The following is a 22,941-nucleotide window of genomic DNA, read 5'->3' on the forward strand; positions in this document are numbered from 1 at the left end:
AGCTCTGGTAGCATAGTGGCTAAAGCACTTGACTGCTAACCAGAAGGCTGGCGGCTCAAACCCCCCAGCCACTCCTCGGAAGGAAGGTTGGGCAATCCTACTTCCGTAGTGATACTGCCTCAGAAACCCAAGGAGGAGTCGCTATGAGTCGGGGCCAACTCGACGGCACATAACAACAACAACAACAGGTCAAAATGAACATGGAGCCGGAAAGCTCTAGATTGCCTAATTCCAAATCAATGTCTTAGGCTACTTGTGTGTATTAGGGAATAATTTCATGCATTTGGCATTAGCTAGACTGCACTGGATAATCATACCTTGCATAACATTCCTCTAAATGCAACCCACTGGACAATATTGCAACAGAATTTAAAAATATCCAGATTCTTGGTAACATGCATAAAGAGGAAACTTACCCAGCACAGTTATCAATTTTACCTTGTGATTTGTGGAACTTTTTGAAGGCAGAGATTTTTTTTTTTTTCCCACTGTTTCCCTAGCAAATGGTTTCTAGTAGTATCTGCATATTAAGTATTGAGTAAAAAAAATTAATAATGTGAATATATTCTGATTTGTTTGGTGCTTCTTTTCTTTTCTTAACAGAAAAGAACTCCAGGACCTCCATTTGGCACTCAGATTTGGAAAGGTCTTTGCATTGGGGCCAAACAGCTACTATGTGCCTCAGCACCTGTACTCAAGAGCCCCAGTGTGCTACAGATCCGCCAGTTCATCCAGCATGAGGTCATAGATAATGAACAGAAATTGAGGCTACAGATTTCCCTTAAGGTAATGGAATCCAGGTAATCTGACCCAAAAGAATCAGGAACAGGGCAATTACTACTCTAAGTTTCCTAAGTAACCACAAATTATGTCATTCTACCAATATCTACCCAATGAAATGCATAAATGTGAGTCTCTCAGAAGTTAGAAGGTTGAGACATAGAAAATATGTAATGGTTCCCCTAAGTTGTAGGAGCTCTGGTGGCACAGTGCTTAAAATATTATGCTGCTAAACCAAAAGTCAGCAATTAGAAGTCACCAGCTGCTGTGTGGAGAAAGATGAGGCAGTCTGCTTCTATAAAGATTTACAACCTTGGAAACCTTATGGGGCAGTTCTACTCTATCCTAAAGGGTCACTATGAGTCAGAATCAAATCGATGACATTGGATTTCTTTTTTTCCTAATAAGTTATAGGAAACATTAAGAGGCCCAAAAGAGATTAAGAAGATAAGTAGCTTTTACATATAATTACTAGATAGAGTCCTTCTTCTTTTTCACTATATGGGAAACTAGTCTAATGACCACTGGCAAAAGAGGAAACCACATTATGGTAGTTATGGTTGTGTGTCAGGTTAGCTGGGCGCTCTGGTAGCATAGTGCCTAAGGCACTTGACTGCTAACCAGGAGACTGGCAGTTCAAACCCAGCAGCCACTCCTCGGAAGGGAGGTTGGGCAATCTACTTCTGTAATGATACTGCCTCGGAAACCCAAGGAGGGGTTGCTATGAGTTGGGTCCGACTTGACAGCACATAACAACAACAACAGTCAGCTTAGCTGGGCCAAGGTTTTGAGTGGCTTGGCAGCTTGATGTTGTTATTCCCATGATGAGATTGTAATCAGCTCCATGGTGGAGTCTGCTGTGCACAGCTAAGAATTTGCCTGCAGGATGTGGTTGGCTCCAGTATACATGGAGGAGCTTTGAGAAAGATTGCTAACTTTTTGGCACATCTGGATCTTGCATTTGTCTGAGTCTTCATCTCCAATTCCTGGACTTGAACCAGTGGTCTGCTGTGTAAAATGGGATTGTGCTATCTGACCTGCCGACCTTGGGTCTGTCAGCCTCAGCAGCCAGCAGCTGCCTGAGTTAGGAGACACCTCCAACTGCAGTGGGCCTAGAACAAGAGGCAGAGCTGAAGCCTAAGGTTGAGGGACTTTCACCCAACCCCTAGAGCCAGCACCCTAAATTCAGACTTCTGGTCTCCTAAACTGTAAAGGAGTAAATTCCTATTTGTTGAAGCCATGCTCTTGTGGTCTTTCTGTTATAGCAGCACTAGACAACTAAGACACACTAGTTGATCTGATAATTGCCCATTAATAAAAAGGATCATTGGGAGAAAAAGTTTTGGGAGATGGTATTTGTAAATGTATACCCATCGAAACTAAACCTACCGCCATGGAGTCAATTCTAACTCATAATGACCCTTGTTTCCAAGGCAGTAAATCTTTAAGGAAGTAGATTGTCCTACTGGTGGGTTTGAACTGCCAAGCTTCTGATCAGCAGTCAAATACCTTAGGCACTCTGCCCCCGGAGCTCTAGTTTGTAGTTCTTAAGGTTTTCTTTTTGGATTTTTTAGGTCTTTTGTCTCATTGACATATTAAGGAAAATATAGATTATTTGAGCAATAACTGGTGGTTGAGCATTGTAAACTTATATATTCTTAGCCTCTTTGTAATATTTCAAGTTGATATTGACTGTTTTGGTGTCTCTCTCTACCTTGTGGCTTATTATTATTATTATTATTATTCTGTTGATCTAGAATTACATAAACCATATTCTAAAGAAAGAAGATGAACTACAGGAAATGACAGTTAAAGATTCCAGAACTGAGGAGGAGAGAGGCAACGCTGCAGATCTCCTCAAATTAGTTATGGTGAGAAAGAAATGTTTTATATACCAATGTTTTTACTCTTGCTTCAGTATTAGATGTTTTAAGACAAAATATAATTAATAGCCATTTCTGCCACTTCTCTGAAATTTTTCTACTTTTATTTTCTCATTTCAGTAGAAGTCTAATTCCTATGTATTTAATTTGCAAAAGGCTTTTTAGGCTCTTCCTCTGGTCATAAAAAATTCTGAAGGCCTTAAATAAAACAGTGTGTATTGTCTTTAGGGAAACTGAATTCATTGAAATGCTGCATAAATGAATGAATTAAATAGTAAGGATGGTGTAAGGAAAAGGGATTTCCACAACATAAAATTACTTCCGTTTTAAAAAATTCTTTAACTGAAAGAAAAGCCTAAAGAGAAATTAAATACATTTGTATTGGCATTAAAGAACTACTTCATTTTATAGCAATTTCCATAAAAGATCAATTCAAACATAGAAACAATGCTCTGAACAAAGTGAATTTTGTGTGTAATATCATCATCATTAAATAATTGTTTTGTATTTCAGTCTTTCCCTAAAATGGAGGAAACTACAAAAAGTCATGCTACTGAAGGTAACTGGCTTTTAATATTTCTCTAAAATACATTTACAGATTTCAAAAGGAACAAACTTAAACACAATCATTCCCTCATCTGCTAGCAAAGCACTATGTACTCATCCCTGTTCTAGTGTTGGCCATGTTTTATTATAATGACTTATTTATGTGTTTGATTCTGCCTCAAGAGTGAGTTCCTTGAGAACCATGATTACCTCTAATTCATCTGTAAGATTAATCTGTTGAATGAAGACGTTGACATTTGCTCTTCTGTTAACCTCATTTATTTGGAAGATAACTGCCCAAAGGACATGAAGGTGGGATCCTTTGACCTCCTCCAATCTCATAAAGGGGAGACAGAATCACCATGAACAGCCCAAGGCTTATTCCTATGAGGCCAGAGATGCTGCCACCATCCAACCTTTTTTTTTTTTTTTTTTTAACCAATTCTGATACCAACTGTCACTCTCACTACAGTCACTACTTCTCTGCTGGGTCTTAATAATTCATTGCAATGGCCACACAGAACTCACAGATAATACTCATGATTGCGGGTTTATTAAGGAATAACAGGCCACAACTCAGATTCAGAAATGTTCTCAGGATACAATTCTTCAATCAGAGCAGTTTCCCCTCTGCTGTGCCCTCAGGCATGCCTCTCTGGCCCTTGGCCTCTGGTCCTGGCCTCTACCCTGCTTGGGCAAGTGTTACAAAGCCTTTTAGCTCTGCCAGTAGGTACACCTAGGTGCACCCCACTCTGCCAGTGCCCAAAGGCACTCAGCTTTCTTGCTCTGTGAGCCAGCAAGCTTGCTGCTCTGTCTCATGCCTCTTACTCCACTGCTGCCATCCCTCAGCCAGGCATCTCTGCCTGGTGTCTTTGCTGGGCCTCTCTGCCAAGGAGGTACAGCACAAGGATCTTGGGTCTAAGGAGGCACTCCATTCCATTCTACCCTAGGCTCTTCTCTCTTGATAGCACTGAGATCCCCGTTTATGCCTCTAGGAGGTCTCATTTTAAGCCCAGCAAAGTAGCAAAACTAACCAATCCTCACATTAGAGTTCCATACACCTTATTTACATGGTCCAACCCAGGAATTTGGTGGGAGTCATAAAGACTGGCTAGAAAAGCCATACCAATTAATTCACTGCACCACAGTAACCAAGCTACAGGAAGCCAGCCCCCCAACCCACCTCACAGAGAGAGAGAGAGAGATAGAGAGAGAGAGAGGGAAAGGGAGAGGGAGAGAGAATTCAAAACAATCACAGATTTAACATTAAATCCTCGAACTCTTCTATACACAATGCAGGATAGGAAGTTTACTCTTGGAAGAGATTGACATTCAAAGCATATTTATTTGAGGATATACACAGCCCCAATAAACTTGATTAGTGAAGTTTGTGTTTTTGTTTTTGTTTCATTTTGTTTTTTGGCCATATGGCAAAGTTCATCTGACATCTGGCAGCCATGAGCTTCATTAGCGCCACAGATGTGTTTTGTGTGTCCTCCACAATGTTGGTTTCCATAGTTGCTTTTGTAAGTTATTATTGCTGTTTTTCCTCCACAATGTTGGTTTCCATAGTTGCTTTTGTAAGTTATTATTGCTGTTTTTTTTTTTTTTTAATTTATTTAATCTGGATTTTTTTTCTCCTCCTAAAATGTCACATTACCATGTGGTGACATTTGGCCAAAATGATTAGCAGCTGCTTTTTTTAGAATAACCATGACAAAAGAGCCCATCACAACCTTCTGTCTCCTGTTAACACTCTGTTGCACACTTTACTTGGGTGGCCTCTTCAGTAGAGTTGTGAGATTTAAAAACTGAAAAAAAAAAAAAAAAAAAACCTTACTGCCATCAAGTCATATCCCACTCACAGCGACCCCTCCTTGGGTTTCCAAGGCGGTATCACTACAGAAATAGATTGCCCAACCTTCCTTCTGAGGTAGTGTAGTGCCTAAGGCACGTGACTGGTAACCAGAAGGCTGGCGGTTCAAACCCACCAGCCAATCCTCGGAAGGAAGGTTGGGCAATCTACTTCCATAGTGATACCGCCTCGGAAACCCAAGGAGGGGTCACTCTGAGTCGGGTCAGACTCGACGGCACATAACAACAACAACACTACACTAAAAAATTATTTGTTTATCTGAGATTCAAAGTTAAGTAGGTGCTTTAGATTTTACATGGTAACCCTCCCTATAAGCATTTGAATCTGTAAGCTCGTCCACAGGAAACAGGCACACTAGAGGTAAACACAAGGTGATCAATGAGAACTCCAAACCCACTGCCATCAAGTTGATTCCAACTCATAGTGACCCCACTCAGTTTCCAAGGCTATAAATCTTTACGGAAGTAGACTGCCTCATCTTTCTTCCACAGAGCAGTGGGTGGGTTCAAGCCACTGGTGTTCTGGTTAGCAGCCAAATGCCTTGACCACTATACCAGCAGAGCACCTACCAAATTGATCAATAATGTAGGACAAACTAAAAATATTTTAAACAAAAATAAATAAATAAACAGATGCAGGAGCCTAACAGCCACTTGCACACTTACAGCTGCTCCTGAAATGTTAATAGTGGCAATCTTAAATAACGTTCCCAAAGTATGTCAATGTATTAGATGGTTCCACCAAAAAAAGAGTGTGGTGATTCAGGAAATTTGGATAATGCTGTGTATTGTCCCAGTTTCTTAAAAAGCCACAGGCACATAAGAGGACGGAAAAGCCCTACAGTAACTAAATGTATTCAATCTTGTATAAATTAGTGTTCCCAAGCTCATGTGACCATGAAACATGTAAACTTTTATTTTCTTAATCTTCTTAAATACCCATCAAGACCATGTTCTGTAAAATAAATTCTGAGAAATGCTACTCAAATTATCAAACAACCATTGTATTGCATTCATATCCTTAGATGCAGGGAGCAGAAAACTGTTTAGAAAACTAATTTCAATAAAATGATTAGTATTTGTTTAAGTTTTAGTGCTTTAGGTATGAGGAAATTCAGCTTGGTAGGACACTACTGCTCCTTAATGGTGAGACATTACCGAATTCTATATTTTGACTAAAAGATGTATGTTCTTTAATAGGATATTTCATAAAAGTTGTCTGGCTTACTGTTGTATTGCAGCTTGGTCATGGAAATTCTAGTGAACACTTGATTAAACAAAGGCTCTTAAAAAGCAATTCAAATGAGTGAGTACTACTATGTTTTGTGTTGTAAAGAAATGAGGGTAAAAGTTAAATGGATCTATTTTTAAAGTTGCAGCCCACCTGTCCAATTTATACAAGCAGTCTTTGGCTACAGCTCCAGAATGTTCACCAGACTCATTTACTACAGACTTCTTTGAAAAAAAATGGAGGTAAGTTGGTCCAATAATATGTTCCAGTTGGAATCAAGCATACCATGATTCAGAAATAGAGAGATGCGGGGTTGGCACTTTGGGTGACTACATCAATGTTCACAGCCCCTCATCTCCCATTCTGTTAACACTTTATCATACAGTGGTGTTTTTTCTTTTATTGTCTAAACTTAAAAGGTTGTCCCTTTTTCTCTTTTCATCATACTTTTCTTTCCTCTCACACAGGCATACAAGAGCATCAAAGCTCTGGAAAGAAAAGATACAGCAAAAGAGGTAATTCTACCCCGAAGTATACATAAGCATGTGGAAAAATCATTCTTGTAGAATCATAGACTCTTAGAGTGGGATAAGCTGGAAGGTCTTAACATCTAGGCTCCCAGCTATTATTTGAATTTCTTCTCCAACATTTCTGCCAAGTGGTCCTTCACCTGTGGGGTGACTACATCACTATCTCTTGAGGAAGTTCATTTGATTGTAAGGTAGATCCTCTCCCACTTCTAAGAAAGTTCTCAAGGTACTCTGTGCTTTGGTCATTCTAATAGACTAATAATGCAGAACTTAGTCAGACTCATGCAAGGATTCTTATAATTCTCATGAAGAACATGATCTAAACGTTATACAGATAGGTTTCTTTTCAGTCCTTGGTGAGGATTCCAACCCCAGCTCACTCACCATAAGGAAGGAAGCCAGATATATGTACTGAGTATGAGTGCATATGGTACTATTGTACACATTTCCATAGCTCCTCTCCAGAATGATTCCCAGGATGACTATGCTTCTTAACAAGAATGGCAGGGTCATCTTGTGGAATGTGTTGGGAAAGTGGTAAGAAAAGACCTTAAGTCTCATAGGCCAGCCCCTATGCACAGGGTAAACAAGAAGATACATACTGTCTCATAAAATAATCTCTGAAAGAATATCCAAAAGACTGATGACAGTGGTTGTCTCTGGGGAAGAAGATTGTGGGGTTAGAGGACAGTGTGGAATGGAGGCTTCCTTTTTATTACATACTTTTCAATACTTTTTGAGTTTTTCATATGTTCATGTTTTATGTATTCAAATTTTAAAAAATCGAGGGACAATAACAATTCCAAGTTTAATGTATAGGCAATGGCAAGCCATTCAAATTTTTTTTCAGGAAAAGCAAAATACATAATTATATCTGTACATAGAAAGAAGAGTATTGGTTGAATGGAAAATAGATGGGGGATGAAGAGGTCTTATGGAAGGTAGATGACAGATATCAGATTCTATGGAATAATCAGAAGGGGGAATAGAAAAAGGAAGTTTGAATTTGGGGTTTATCCATTAGAATCATTGTTTTTTTCATTTTGTTTTGTTTTGGCTAAACAGTTTTAGGAGAGTACTAAGCAACAGCCAGACTACTGTAGAATGATGAGTGAATCTAGTGAGGCAGTAGAGATATGACACTTTTAATGGCAAATTAAAGTTGTTTGAAGTAAGGTGATATTTTGATTCAACCAGTATATCCAAGGAGGCCATGTGTATAATAGAAAGAGCACTGGTCTTTGATCAGCAGACCTAAAGTCAGTTCCAGTTTGATTCCTTACTGTCTATGTGATGCTGGCTGGTTATTTTTATTTTATTTTTTAAAGGTAGTATGCATTGATAAAAAGTGGCTTTATTTCAGGCTGGCTGATTATTTTACCTCAGTAGAATTTACATCAGTAATTCAATTTGCTTTTCTCTAAAATGAGGGTGATTGGACCACCCAATATCTCAAGTCTCTTTCAGCTCTTATAGTGAGTGTCTGAGGGTTGGCCAGATTGTGCAGTTATCAAGATCATGGGTGTGCAGTCAGGCAGCCTGGGTCTGAATCCAGATTTGAACTCTTAGGAACTTCTTGATTTGGGGTAGGTTACTTAACCTTCTAAGCCTTGATTTTTTGACCAGTGAAATGAAGATAATAATAGCACTTCAAAGCGTTATTGTAAGATAAAATATAAACCATTTTGTAAAATTCCTGGCAGGTGATAAACACTTAAAGATTGGAATTATTCAAGTTATGATTAGGTTCAGCTGCATTTAGCAGACAACTCAAAAAACAGTGCCTTTAAAAGAAAGGAGTTTATGGTCCCTAATGTAAAAGAAGTCACAAGTGGGCAGTCCAAAGTAGGCCGCTCCACATTATCAGAGACTCAGACTCCTTCTTGCATCTTTGTTAGAACACAACTACCATCTTCAAGGTTGCTTCATGGCTGCAAAATAACTGACTGCATTACATCCTCATTTCAAAAAATAGGAAAAGAGAGGAGACGAGGACAAAGGGAAAGCCTCCCAGCTGAGTCAACCCTCTTTAAAATCTTCCCTTGAGTCTCATCTAATGACTTCAGTTTACATCTCATTGGTCATCCTGATCTACAAGGGATGGTGGGAAGCATAGCTTTTAACTCAGTATATGCTTTACCAACATAGGGGTTCTGGTACCAGAAAGGCAACTGGCAGGATTATCATGATTGCTTTTATCATGCCCTGTAACCACTGATATCATTACTCATAAACTATTTCTCAGTTTTTGGTTTTATTTTTATAAAACCACTGCTTCTGAAATTGTGGAATCCAGTAGATTCTAGATAGCATTTAAACCTCAGAGAAAATTGAAAGGCATGCAAAAAGGTGAACCATTATAAAGCTATGTGGATTTAGTCATTTGAGATCAACTTTAAAACCGAACTACAACTTGGTATCATTATTTCCTGTCTATATAAGAATATGATTTTGAAGTAGGAAAACATGACAGATTCTGAAAGAAGTAGAAAATTAACTAAAATAAGTTGGAGAAAATGTCTGATAAGTTGATTCATACCAGTTTTACTGCTAGTGATCCTGTTGATTTTCTGTGGAACTTAGAGCTAAAGTACAAGCAAATAGCATTTTAAAATTTTTGTTTTCTTTTGCATTACTATGAAAATATCAACCAGGGATGAAATTGAAAAAAACAGAAACTACCTATTGGAACTTAAGAACAAAACAGTACCACCCTACTTCAAATTTGAATTGAGCACATTATATCAGTCTCAGGTAATTGAATGTAACCAACTATAATTGAATTAGAGTCTTATGAGTTGATGCAATGCACATGCTGTTATGTAATCTAACTTTCCTGATATTATTTAGTTCTTTCTTGCATTGGCCTGCCTGGCTAACCCAACCAGTTGCCATTGAGTCAGTCCTAATTCATCACAACCCCACGTGTGTCACAGTAGAACTGTGCGTCATAGGGTTTTCAGTGGCTGATTTTTTATATCACCAGGCCTTTTTCTGAGGCACCTCTAAGTGGACTCACACCTCCAATCTTGGAGCTTGTACCACCCAGGAACTCCGACTAACTAATCAATACCCTTCAGATCTACAGCCTGATGAGCATTTGAAAAGGAAGACAAATTTCATGTCTTGCACCTAAGTAGAAGTTCTCCATCAGTGTTGTACTACCACTCCTCCCTTTCCACCTTGAAGAATTAATTATCACCATTAATTACCCTCTCCCATCTATTTTAAGACTTGCTTTTTGGTCAATTCCTTTCTATCTCTGAATCTCCTCTGATTAACCCATCTTGAAGTTTTTATTCCATTACGATACTGTCTCCAGTCAGCTGCTGAGGTAGCGCTATGACTTTGTGAGTTCTAAAGTCCACAGAGGGAATGCTGCTCTCCCCTTCTGTTTGAGCCTAGAACTGAGACCACAGAAAACTCAAACTTTCTCTCTCTGACTGAGTTCACTGAAACCCTGAACCAATTGAATATTTGCATGTGTTCACAACTCCTTGTGTTTTTATCAAAATCCCAGATGCTATTATTAATCAAAGGCTGTCTGAAAAGAAATTATAGTAAATTGTGAAGTACAATAAATTAAAAAAGGTTTAGCTTGTAAACTTTATTTTGAGGGGCTGTAAAAATATGCTTTGATCATTGCTCATCAATTTAACATACTTGTGGCACCTGCTCTTTAGCCATGTGTGTGTCTAAAATGTCTTCCATTCTTTTTCTTTAAGTTTAATTATCTGGACAGCCTTTCCAAAAAACTGCCTCCTTTGACAAAGAAAAATGAGGATGTAAACCAAACATGGGTTCGAAATACATCTAACTATCCTTCAGGTAAAACATTAGTGTAGCTATTATTCCTGTTATATGTGCTTAATAGAATAATAGCCAGCAATGCCCTCTTAGAGCATAACTTGTTCCTACTACCTTTTGTCTCAGTACTGGCTAATGACAAAACCTACTGTGAAGATTTGGCTGAATTGTGTGAAGACACTAATCTGTAAATTAAAATTAGCACAATTTTTTCCTATATGCTTAAAATTTACCTAAAGGGAAAAAAAAAAAAAAAAGAACACCTCAGAAGACCTGACTAATTTAAAATCAAGGGAGTAAAAAAAAAGTTGTAGAGAAAGGGACATCCACATGGTTTCAATGTATCATCCTACATATTACTAATTATAAAAAGGAAAATACACCTTTGCAGTGGAGAAATATGGCAGTCTCTACCTTAACCAAGTGATCAACAACATAGCATCATGTGCTTCTTCATGCAGTGCAATAGAGAGCACACATTACCTATGTAGAATTCTTGCCCCAATCTTTAACCTGAATCTAATCAAAAGGAAATAATCAGACAAATTCCAAATGTAGATATTCTATAAGGAGCCCTGGTAACAAAGTGGTTAAGTACTCAGCTGGTTACCAATCGCACCAGCCACTCCACAGGAGAGATCTGGTAGTGAGCTTCTGTACAAAGTACAGTCTTGGAAACATGATGGAACAGTTCTGCTCTGTCCTATAGGGTAGACAAGAGTCATAATTGGCTTGACAACAATGAATAGACATTCTACAAGACAATTGGCCTGGGCTTTTCAGAAAAGTCAATGTCATTAAAACAAAAAAGATAGGATGATTGTCTAGATTGAGAAATTTAAGAGACATAAAAACTAATATAATACATAAACCTTGATTAGATCCTACAGCTATAAAAGATACTTTAGAAAAACTGTGGAAGTCTGATTAGGGGATATATTTGAGGATATTGTTGAAGTTTTGTTTATTTTCTTGGGTATAATGATGGTATTATGGTTATGCAAGGGAATGTCCTCATTCTTAGGGGTTGCAGACCAGAGAATTTTGGATGAACTTAGTGCTTCTCTTTAACAAATTACGTAGCAAAAATACCCAGCTAGGGGAACGTTCTACTGGAACTGCCTGTAATGAGAACAGGCAAAGTAAACATCTAACTCTAGGAAATTAAAACAAAGACTAAGAATGAAACAATGATTTGTAAATGCGATGGGGGGCAGGAGAACAGAGACCACAAATTGATGATCCTGGTGTTGCCACTCAGACTCCCCATGGCTGACTCACATTAGTCACAGACAACTTTCACACTGAAATAGGGCAAGGCCTTAGAGATTTTTCTCAGCATGATACTCCAGGTAGCCACTACCAGACAACCAGAATTGGCACACAAGTTGAAATGTATGTGCAAAGTTTATATTTAATCCCTTCTCATTTACCTTTGCCAGATAAAAGTACAGCCAAATTCCTTGACCTATGCTTCATACCCCAACAAGGCAAACAACTCTACTATGTGGCCAGAACATCCAGAATGAACTAAGGAGCTCCTAGGGTGTGCAAGATTTGCAGATTCTGTCCTGTTTGTTAATGACAAGCATTACATAGTATGATGAATAATCCTTATCTTTTATTGGCTTTCTTGTATTTAGTCTTTCTGTAGAGGGCAGGACAAAACACGTGTTAATTATAAGGAACAGTACAAACATTGGTAGTCATTGTGTCATTGTCTAAAACATGATAATGTTTGTTTTGGGTTTTCTAGATTCTGGGTCATGTAAGACCTCTGAGCAGGAATTCCCAGATATACTTAGTCCTAAAAATTCAGAGAATCCTATGGCTATCGATGAGTCCACTAGCCAGTACCAACCTGAAATTTTAACAAAATCTACCAAAGGTATGGCAGTCATTTGTGTTATCTTATTGTTTCTCAAAACTGAATATTATGTGTTTTAGGAATATAGGGGATGGCATTGGGGGCTGTGGGCATGACACTCCAAAATTCAAATGTGTCATGGAGTTTAGCATTTTGAAGTTTTATAAGCCTTCTTAGCACGTCACAGTATTTCAAAAGCAGTTTCGAGAATGACTGCAAGACCTAGATTGAAGGAAAAAAATACAAATGCTCTTTTTGGATTTTTTTTGCTTTGCTTTAGACTCATTCCTCATTTATCAACATGGTTAGGATCCATAGAGTGGGTTGTTATGCAAATTTGGTACAATGTGAAAATGGAAGACAATGACATCAGATTACAAAGCAAAGGATAGCTACATCATTACATAACTACCAAATTTCATCGATACTTAACTGCCAACTTTCATCATTACATAACTGCCAAATTTCATCATTACTTAACTGCAAGAGTACGTCAATACATAACTACCAAACCACTGAGAATCATGGCACAGCCAAGTTGATACATAATCTTAACCATCACAGCCAGTGTTACTCATGCCTTGCACCTCAATATTCATTACTGCCAGACATACATCATTAATGTGAAAATAGTTGGATACTAGATTTTTTACTATTGTCATAAATGTGAAATGTTGGATAACAAAATACTTGATAAGTGAGAAGTAGGTATATTTTATTTTATCCCTCATGATTCTGAGAACTGATATGATTTACTGAAGGTCAGGAACCTGGTTGTTTTTAAGAAGGCAATGATTTGATGGTTGGACTTAGGTTTATCTATCATTCCAGGACTTTCTTGGTCCTGCAGGTGGTAAAAGAGAACTATAAGATATAGTCTTTGTCTTGTTGTTGTTGTTGTTGTTGGTTGTTATTGAGTTGATTCCAACTCATAGCAAACACTATGGACAACAGAATGAAACACTGCCTGGTTGTGGGCCATCCTCACCGTCCTTTCTATGCTTGACCCAGTCGTCGAAGCCACTGTGTCAATCCATCTTATTGAAGGTCCCCTTTTTTGCTGACATCCTATTTTACCAAGAATGATATCTTTCTCCAGGAAATAGTCCCTTCTGTCAACATGACCAAAGTAGGTGAGAGGAAGTCTGGCTGTTCTTGCTTCCAAGCAGCATCTGGCTGCACTTCTTCCAGGACAGATTTGTTCATTCTTCTGGCACTCTAGGATATTTTCAGCATTCTTTGCCATCACCATAATTCAAAGACTTCAGCTCTTCTGCAGTCTTCCATATTCTTTGTCCAGTTTTCACATGCCTATGAGGCATTTAGGAGGTCTGGTAGCATAGTGCCTAAGGCACTTGACTGCTAACAAGAAGGCTGGCGATTCAAACCCACCAGCCACTCCTTGGGAGGAAGGTTGGGCAATCCTACTTCCGTAGTGATACTGCCTCGGAAACCCAAGGAGGGGTCGCTATGAGTCGGGGCCGACTCGACGGCAAATAACAACAACAACACAAGGCATTGAAAATACCATGGCTTGGGTTAGGCACACCTTAATCTTCAAAGTGAAATCTTTGCTTCTTAACACTTTAAAGAGGTCTTTTGCAGCACATTTGCCCAGTGAAATACAAAATCTGATTTCTTGACTATTGCTTCCCTAGGTATTGATTGTGGATCCAAGTAAAATGAAATCCCTGCCAACTTCAATCTTATCTCTGTTTATTGTGATTTTGCTTATTGGTCCAGTTGTGAAGATTTTTGTTTTCCTTGTGTTGAGGTGTAATCCATGCTGCAGACTGTAGTCTTTGATCTTCATCAGTAAATGCTTTAAGTTATCTTCATTTTCAGCAAGTAAGGTTGTGTCATCTGCAATCACAGAGTTAATGAGTCTTCCTCCAATCCTGATGCCATGTTCTTCTTTGTGTAGTCTCCTACAACAACAAGAACAAGATGTTCTTCTTCATATAGTCCAACTTCTCAGATTATTTGCTCAGCATACAGATTGAATAAGTATAGCAAAAGGATACAACCCTGATGCACAGCTTTCCTGATTTTAAACCATGCAGTATCCCCTTGTTCTGTTTAATGACAGCCTCTTGGTCTATGTACAGGTTTCTCATGAGCACAGTTAAGTTTTCTAGAATCCCCATTCTTTCCAGTGTTATCCATAATTTGTTATGATCCACATAGTCAAATGCCTTTGCATAGTCAGTAAAACATAGGTAAAAATCTTTCTGGTATTCTTTGCTTTCAGCCAAGATCCATCTGATATCAGCAATTATATCCCTTCTTCAATATCATCTTCTGCTGAAACCTTTTTTGAATTATCTTCAGCAAAATTTTATTTGTATGCGATATTAATGATATTATTCAATAATTTCCATATTCTGTTCATTCACCTTTCTCTAAAATGGGCACAAATATGAATCTCCCTTCCAGTCAGTTGGCCAGGTAGCTGTCTTCCAAATTTCTTAGTATAGACAATTACACATCTCCAGCAATGCATCCATTTGTTGAAACATCTCAATGGGTATTCCATCAATTCCTGGAGCCTTGTATTTCACGAGTTCCTTCAGTGCAGTTGCAATTTCTTCTTTCAACCATTGGTTCTTGATCAGATGTTACCTCCTGAAATGGCTGAACATTGATCAGTTCTTTTAGGTACAGTGACTCTGTTTATTCCTTCCATCATCTTTTGATGCTTCCTGCATCATTCAGTATTTTGCCCATAGGATCCTTCAGTATTACAACTTGAGGCTTGAGTTTTTTCTTCAATTCTTTCACCTTGAGAAATACTGAATGTGTGCTTCCTTTTTGGTTTTCTAATTACAGGTCTCTTCACATTTCATTATAATACTTTGCTTTGTCTTCACAAGCTGCCCTTTGAAACCTTCTGTTCAGCTCTTTTATCTTGTCATTTCTTCCATCCACTTTAGCTACCCTGCATTCAAGAGCAAGTTTCAGAGCCTCTTCTGACATCCATTTTGGTCTTTTTTTCCTTTCCTGTCTTTTTAATGACCATTTGCTTTCTTCATGAATGATGTTCTTGGTGTCATTCCACAACTTACCTGGTTTTTGGTCCTTGGTGTTCAATGCATCAAATCTATCCAGATGATCTCTAAATTCAGGTGGGATGTAATCAAGGTCATATTTTGGCTCTCATGGACTTGTTTTAATTTTCTTCAGCTTCAGTTTGAACTTGCAGATGAGCATTGGTGGTGTGTTCCACAGTCAGCTCCGGGCCTTGTTTTGACCAATGATATTAAGCTTCTTCATTGCCCTTTTCACAGATGTAGCCAATCCAATTCCTGTATATTCCATCTGGGGAGGTCCAAGTGTATAACTACCATTTATGTTGTTGAAAAAAAAGGTACTTGCAATGAATAAGTTGTGGGCCTTGAAATATTCTGTCATGTGATCTCAGACATCATTTCTATCACCAAGGCCATATTTTCCAACTACCGATGCTTGTTAATTTCCAACTTTCACATTCCAATCACCAGTAGTCATCAATACATCTTAATTGTATGTTTGGTCAATTTCAGATTGCAGAAGTTGGTAAAAATCTTCAATTTTTTCATCTTTGGCTTTAGTGTTCAGTGTGTAAATTTGAATAATAGTAATATTAACAGGTCTTCCTTGTATGGATATTGTCCTATCACTGATAGCACTGTACTTCAGGATAGATCTTGAAACATTCTTTGTGTTGATGAATGCAAAGCCATCCCTCTTCAATTTGTTATTACAGGCATAGTAGATCATATGATTGTCTGATTCAAAATGGCAAAGATCAGTCCATTTCAGCTCACTAATGCCTAGGATATTGATCTCTCTGCATTGCATTTCATTTTTGACAACTTCTAATTTTCCTAGATTCATACTTCATACATTCCACATTCCAATTATTAATGGGTGATTGCAGCTGTTTCTTCCAATTTTGAGTTATGTCTCATCAGCAAATGGAGGTCCCAAAAGTTTTACTCTGTTCATGTCATTAAGATCAATTGTACTTTGAGGAGGCATCTCTTCCCAGTCATATTTTGAGTGCCTTTCAACCTCAGGATATCATCTTCTAGCACTATATCTACTTTTCAGGGCTATTCATGAAGTTTTCCAGTAATATATCAGACATTGTTTTACTGTTATTCATAAAGGTTTTATTGGCCAATTTTTTTTTTTTTTTTTTTTTTAGATGTGGATGGCCCTTTCCTTCTTCTCAGTCTGTCTTAGTCTGGAAGCTCCACTGAAACCTATCCACCATGGGTGACCCTGCTGGTATTTGAAATACCAGTAGCATAGCCTCCAGCCTCACAGCAACACACAAGCTACCACAGTATGACAAACTGACAGGCAAAACATAATCTTATTAGAGTGAAACAAATTGAAATATGGAACAGTATAGAACCACATCTAGTTAGAATGGAGTCTTTCAAAGAATGGGAATTCCAGACCACTTAATTGTGTTCCTTCAGAACCTATACGTAGACCAGGAGGCAGTTATTCAAACAGAGCAAGGCAATTATGTGTGTATACTGTATTGTTCACCATAATTATTCAATCTTATGCTCAGCAAATAATCTGGTAGCTCCACTATATGAAGAAGACAAGGGCATCAGGATTGGATGAAAACTCATTAACAATCTATGATTCGCAGATGACACAATCTTACTTGCTGAAAGTGAAAAGTACTTGCAGCACTTACTGATCAAAGACTACAGTCTTCAGTGTGGATTGCACCTCAACATAAAGAAAACAAAAATAAGCAAGATCATGATACAGAGGAAAGATTGAAGTTGTCAAAGATTTCGTTTAACTTGGATCCACAATCAATGTCCATGGAACCAGCAAGAAAGGTCAAGAAATCAAATGACATATTGCATTGGGGGAAAGAAAAAAACTCACTACCTTTGAGTTGATTCCAACTCATAGTGACCCCTCCTTGGGTTTCCAGGGTGGTATTTCTGCAGAAGTAGATTGCTCAGTCTTCCCTCCGAGGATTGACTGGTGGGTTTGAACTGCCAGCCTTCTGGTTAGTAGTCAAATGCCCTAGGCACTACACCACATGAACTCCTAGAAAATCTGCTGACAGGACCTCTTTGGGGTATTAAAGAGCAAAGACATCACTTTGAGGACTAAGGTACACCTGACCCAAATCATGGTATTTTCAATTGCCTCATATGCATTTGAAAGCTGGATGAATAAGAAAGACCAAAGAAGAATTGACATGTTTGAAGTATGATGGTGGTGAAGAATATTGCATGTACAATGCAAGAAGAATGAACACATCTGTCTTGGAAGAAGTATAGCCAGAATGCTCCTTGGACTTTATCTTGCTTAAAACCAAAAAACCAAATTCACTGTCATCGAGTCAGATCTGACTCATAGCGACCCCTCCTTGAGTTTCTGAGGTGGCATCACTATGGAAGTAGATTTCCCAACGTTCCTTCCAAGGAGTGGCTAGTAGGTTTGAACCACCAGGCTTCTGGTTAGCAGTCAAATGCCTTAGGCACTACACCACCAGAGCTCCCTTATCTTGCTTACTTCTGACATATTACCAGGAGGGATCAATTCCTGGAGATGGCATGTTATTTTGTAAAGTAGAGGGTCAGTGCAAAAGAGGAAAACGCTCAAAGGGATGGATGGACACAGTGGCTGCAAAAGTGTGCTCAAACATGGTAATGATTGTAAAGATGTTACCCATCAGAATGTTTTGTTCTGTTGTACATAGAGTTGGTTGCTATGAGTCAGAACTGAGTTGGTGGTACCTAACAGCAATGACACAATGGAGTAACATTACACTCATTTTACTTAATTCAACTAAATATATGTAGTCAGGAAAACATAGTCAGAATAAATAGTGAGGATAATGGGATTGTAACTGGAAGGAGATGTGCAATCAAAGGAGAGATGTTTTAAAGCTTAGACATATTAGAGCATGTTGATTTGAAATGGTAATAATTCAGTAGCAAGGGGAAATGATGTGAGAGAAAGATGGGCTTAGTTGTAAGGGCAAAACCATAGAACAAAACCCAAAAACTCAATAATAACCAGAATTACTGGTGAGATGGACTCTGGTGGGACCCCCAATACTGTGTCCCTGGGAAACATTCTGGGCCTGGAATAAAACTCACTCCCAGGGGCTAGCTCTCAGCCCAATAGTAAACAAGATGTTCATGCAGACCAATCAACCCAGGGTGACACACCCATATACAATATGGAAATGCATCACTTGCAGCAATCGACCACGAAGCACCAGAAGGGCAACATTCACGTGGAGGAAATGCAGAACACACAGGAATGCATAACTATGAGGGGCACAGGGAGAGGGTTACTGGGCAGGGAGGGGAGGAGACTAGGTTAGGGCTGGGCATGGTAAATGGGGAGTGAAACTAAATGTATATTGAATGTTGAATGTAAAACAAACTGCTCTGTAAACCTGCACCTAAAGCACAATTAAAAACAAAGAAGAAGAAGGAGGTGAAAGAACATGACATCTGGGACAAACTCTGAGTGGAAGAGTTGCCCTTAGATATGAATAGGGTAACCTTGTCTGTAGTGACGAGAGATAAGACAGGGAATAGGAATACATCTGCTTGTGGTTTGATATTTTTCATATTGGGAAGATGAGAGAGTTCCTGTCTGATTGCAAAGGAGTGAATATAATGATGGAATATGAGATCCTTTCCAGATAAACAGGGAAGCCAAACCAAGAAGGGGGTGACTGATTGTATAAAGATGATAGTGTCAGTTGATTAATGGTCTCAGTGAGGTCAGATAATTACTTAATGGATATGATAGAGTAATACGCTAGCAGAATAAAAGGAACTGATCAGAGAGAGGGAAGCTTGAAACAGATTTTGAAAGTGATAAAATGATTGGTGTTGGCAAAGGTCAAAGAAATGACCATAGGAGTTTCTGAGATGGATAAGAAGAAAAGATTAAGAAACAGAGTGATAAAGAAACAGAGAGGACAGAGTATTAGATGGATCATCCAGTGATGTTGCCAAGAAAGATGAGCTGGAAGATGTCCCAGGTGTTAAAACTTCCAGTAAATGAAGAGAATGTCTGAGAAGTTGGTAAATGACAACTACTTGGAGAAAGAATAAGTCATACACTCTGATGGCATGAGCTTCGAAGGTATTAGGATTTTTGAAGGAAGAAGAAGAAATTGTTTTGAAGCAAGAAGGATACCAGCACCCTCAGGGACGGAAGTGCATAAGAGAAGACACATATAACTCCATTGTAAATGGCAAACTGAATTTTCATATAAGTAATAGAGTTTAAGGAAGTTCAGAGTAGAGACAGATTATCCAAACAGTAAGGAAAAGATTCATGGGAAAAGTGGTCTTGAAGATTAAGCAGAATTTCCTAGATTTTAGAATGTAGAAGTTTGTGTTGCCTGAAACAACTCTCATTTTCCCTGAGGGATATGAAACTCGACAGAAATGATTTCAGATTCATCTGAAATCATACAGCAAATTTGTGACTGAGCCAGGGCTAGGAAATGTATTTCTTAGCTCCTAACTCTCTATAGTTTATTATACTACACTCCAGGCAAATGGAAAAGAAAAAAAAATATTTTATTCTTCCTCCCCTCTCAAAAAAAAAAAAAAAAAAAAAAGATTGTGCTCAAAGACAAAGATAAAAAGAAACCAGACTACATACATCAGAGATTTTCATTTAATAATACTATAAGATAATGTTGGTGCTTGAACAATTTCTCTTAGAAAGATCATCACGAGGCCGGTCCCCATGAGGCAGAGGTTAAAGATGTCCCAAATGTCCAAACTACCATGCCACTCCCATCATTTCAGACATTAACTCCTCCTCCTCCTCCCAGTAATTTCTCCAGTCTTAGCGTTCTGTATTTCGCTGTAACGCCTCACAGAACTCACAGACACCCAAGGGTTCGTCTCACGTAGTAGTGGTGGAGGCTGGCAGGCTGGCAAGTCCCTGGTCTGTGAGTAGGTCTGGCGGATCCTCAACTCTCAGGGTTTGATGAACCTCAATCGGCAGATCGGATGACGGCTGCTGTCCCAAATCCAGGGGTGAGATGAGGATGATCCAAGACACAAAGCCGGGGCAAGAGGAGAGCGAATCTTCCCAGGAGATTTGTAGGTATACTCTCTGGGAAGCTAAGGGTGGTGATTTGAATTTGAATTACACCCTCCAGCAAGGCAGGACTCAAGATGCACATTCCACCTGTGTTGCCCCAACAGAAATAACCTAAATCCCATCACAGAGTCGATTGCCAGTCATTATAGGGAATGACTACTACCAGCTCCCCAGCCAAGTTGATACCTGACCTTAATTACCACACACCCCCAAATGGGCATGGATAATGGGATTTACAAAACATCAAGGAATGGAGGACAATGCCTAGAAGGGCCACATCAAGCAATTCACTGCAGTTGGGAAAATACAATAGAATCAGATAGAGAGGTTTGGATTTTGCAGAATGAAATTGTGTGTTTGTCAGCATTTGCTGTGAAAATCTGCATAAACAACCCCCAGATCCTACAATAGCTCATAACAACCAGCTACCGATGTGGGTAGCAGGCAGGGCATTCTGGAGTCAGCTCCCTGGCTCCTGAGAGCTGACAGTGCTCACCAATTGCTAACTTCATGTTCAGTGACATCACATTGATAGCTTGAATCAGCCATGGTGGAAAATCAGCAAGTGCTACAAATAAGCAAATTCTGCAAACCAGGTTGGTTTTTCCCTTAGAGTTCCAGTTGTTAGACACTGGCCAGCACTGACCAGGTAAAGTTCGGGTACATCTCAAGAGTCCCAGATTGAAGGAGAAAACCACCATCAAGGGTAAGAGGTTCTTCTGGCAGAGGATCAAAGCTCAAGAGATGCAGCAAAATCACATGCTACCCTCACAGCCTCTCCTCAGAACTGGTGCACTGCCATTTCCATACATATTTGTTGGTCAAACCAAGTCCTGTGGCCAAGCTAGAAGTCAGTGGAGCAGAGAGATAATATTCCACCTACTGGGAAGCCATGCTCAGAGAGGAAGTGAGTCATTATGAATAAATAAAGCCTACTTACACATGTGTGGTACTTAAGGTTATGTGTCAGCTTGGCTGGACCTGGTTTTGAATGGCTGGGCAGTTGGATGTAATTATTCCCCATGATGAGACTGCTAACCAGAAGGCTGGCAGTTCAAACCCACCAGCCACTCCTTGGAAGGAAGACTGGGCAATCTACTTCCGTAGTGATACTGCCTTGGAAACTCAAGGAGGGGTCGCTATGAGTCAGATTCGACTCCATGGCAGTGAGGTTTTTTTTGTTTGTTTGTTTGTTTAGGTAACCAAAAGAGCATGGTAGCAGAAAACACTACAGTTGGATTATGCCCAATAGGAATATCCAAATGATATGAACTAGTAGGATCATGTTGTTGTTGTGTGCTGTTGAGATGACTCCAACTATTTGTGATCCTCTATGACAGAATAGAATTGCCCCCATAGGGTTTTCTAAGCTATAATCTTTACAAGAGCAGATCACTAGGTCTTTTCTCCTGAGGAGAGGCTGGTGAGTTCGAACCAGATACCTTTTGCTTTGTAGCTTAGCATTTAGCCATTGTGCCACCAGAGCTCCTTAGTAGGACCATACTAGCTGTTAAAATATTGGTTTCTCTGTACTGGTTGGTACCTTGGACCAGCCACTGCTTCATGTTCCTCAAGTTTCCCCTTTCCCATGGTCCCTATCCCTTGTGAAGCCCTAAGTGGCCTAAGTGGAATAATAATCTGTTTGTATCATGAGAGGCAGTGTAGTGTGGAGTAGAGATAAGATGATAGGCTCCCCCTGGGTGAGAATCCTGGTTCCCATATAACTGCTGTGTAACATTGGGCATGTTATTTAATCCCTCAATCTCTTCCTGTTTCCTCTTCTGTAAATGGGAAATAATGGTACTTATATTACAGGGTTGTTGTGAGGATTAAATTAATTAATATATTGTAAAATGCTTACACCACTGCCTGACACATGGGAAAGTACCTATCAGTATTTATTATTAATAATAATATCAGTGATTAATTACACCTAGTAGACTGGTAAAATGAATTAAAAGAAAACAATAACACATAAGAATACAAACAAAAGGACACAGCAAGGCATTGGAATGGTTGCCTACATAGGGAATGGAAACAAATAAATTAAAACAGATTATTGGGCTTGAACCCCCAGAGATTCTGACTCAGGTTTGGTTTGAAATAGAACCTAGTCTGGAATGTGACCTGAGAATCTTTATTTGCCTGGAAGCAACCCAGGGGATTATGATGCACAGATGGTTTGCATGGTAAAGGAGAATGTTACTGTCAGACACTTAGGTTCAGATACCGGCCCTGCCATTTATTATAGTTTTTTGGGCAAGTTATTTAATTTCTCTGAACTTCCATTTCCTTTTTTGTAAAAAAGGG

The 22,941-nt window shown here is 39.0% G+C and overlaps 1 protein-coding gene across 1 annotated transcript in view; it reads left to right on the plus strand.

Moving 5' to 3' along the window:
- The window catches only part of SPAG17 (sperm associated antigen 17), a 413,793-nt gene that overhangs the window by 337,383 nt on the left and 53,469 nt on the right, over positions 1-22,941 (plus strand). The window contains exons 36-43 of the mRNA XM_007950259.1: positions 604-786; positions 2,538-2,651; positions 3,177-3,222; positions 6,458-6,557; positions 6,783-6,830; positions 9,500-9,599; positions 10,571-10,673; positions 12,409-12,540. Coding sequence (XP_007948450.1) covers positions 604-786; positions 2,538-2,651; positions 3,177-3,222; positions 6,458-6,557; positions 6,783-6,830; positions 9,500-9,599; positions 10,571-10,673; positions 12,409-12,540 — 826 coding nt within the window. The remainder of the gene's footprint in view (positions 1-603; positions 787-2,537; positions 2,652-3,176; positions 3,223-6,457; positions 6,558-6,782; positions 6,831-9,499; positions 9,600-10,570; positions 10,674-12,408; positions 12,541-22,941) is intronic.

This window comes from Orycteropus afer, unplaced genomic scaffold, assembly GCF_000298275.1.
Source record: "Orycteropus afer afer isolate SDZICR_OR568_19922 unplaced genomic scaffold, OryAfe1.0 scaffold00010, whole genome shotgun sequence".
NCBI classification, from domain to species: Eukaryota; Metazoa; Chordata; class Mammalia; order Tubulidentata; family Orycteropodidae; genus Orycteropus; species Orycteropus afer.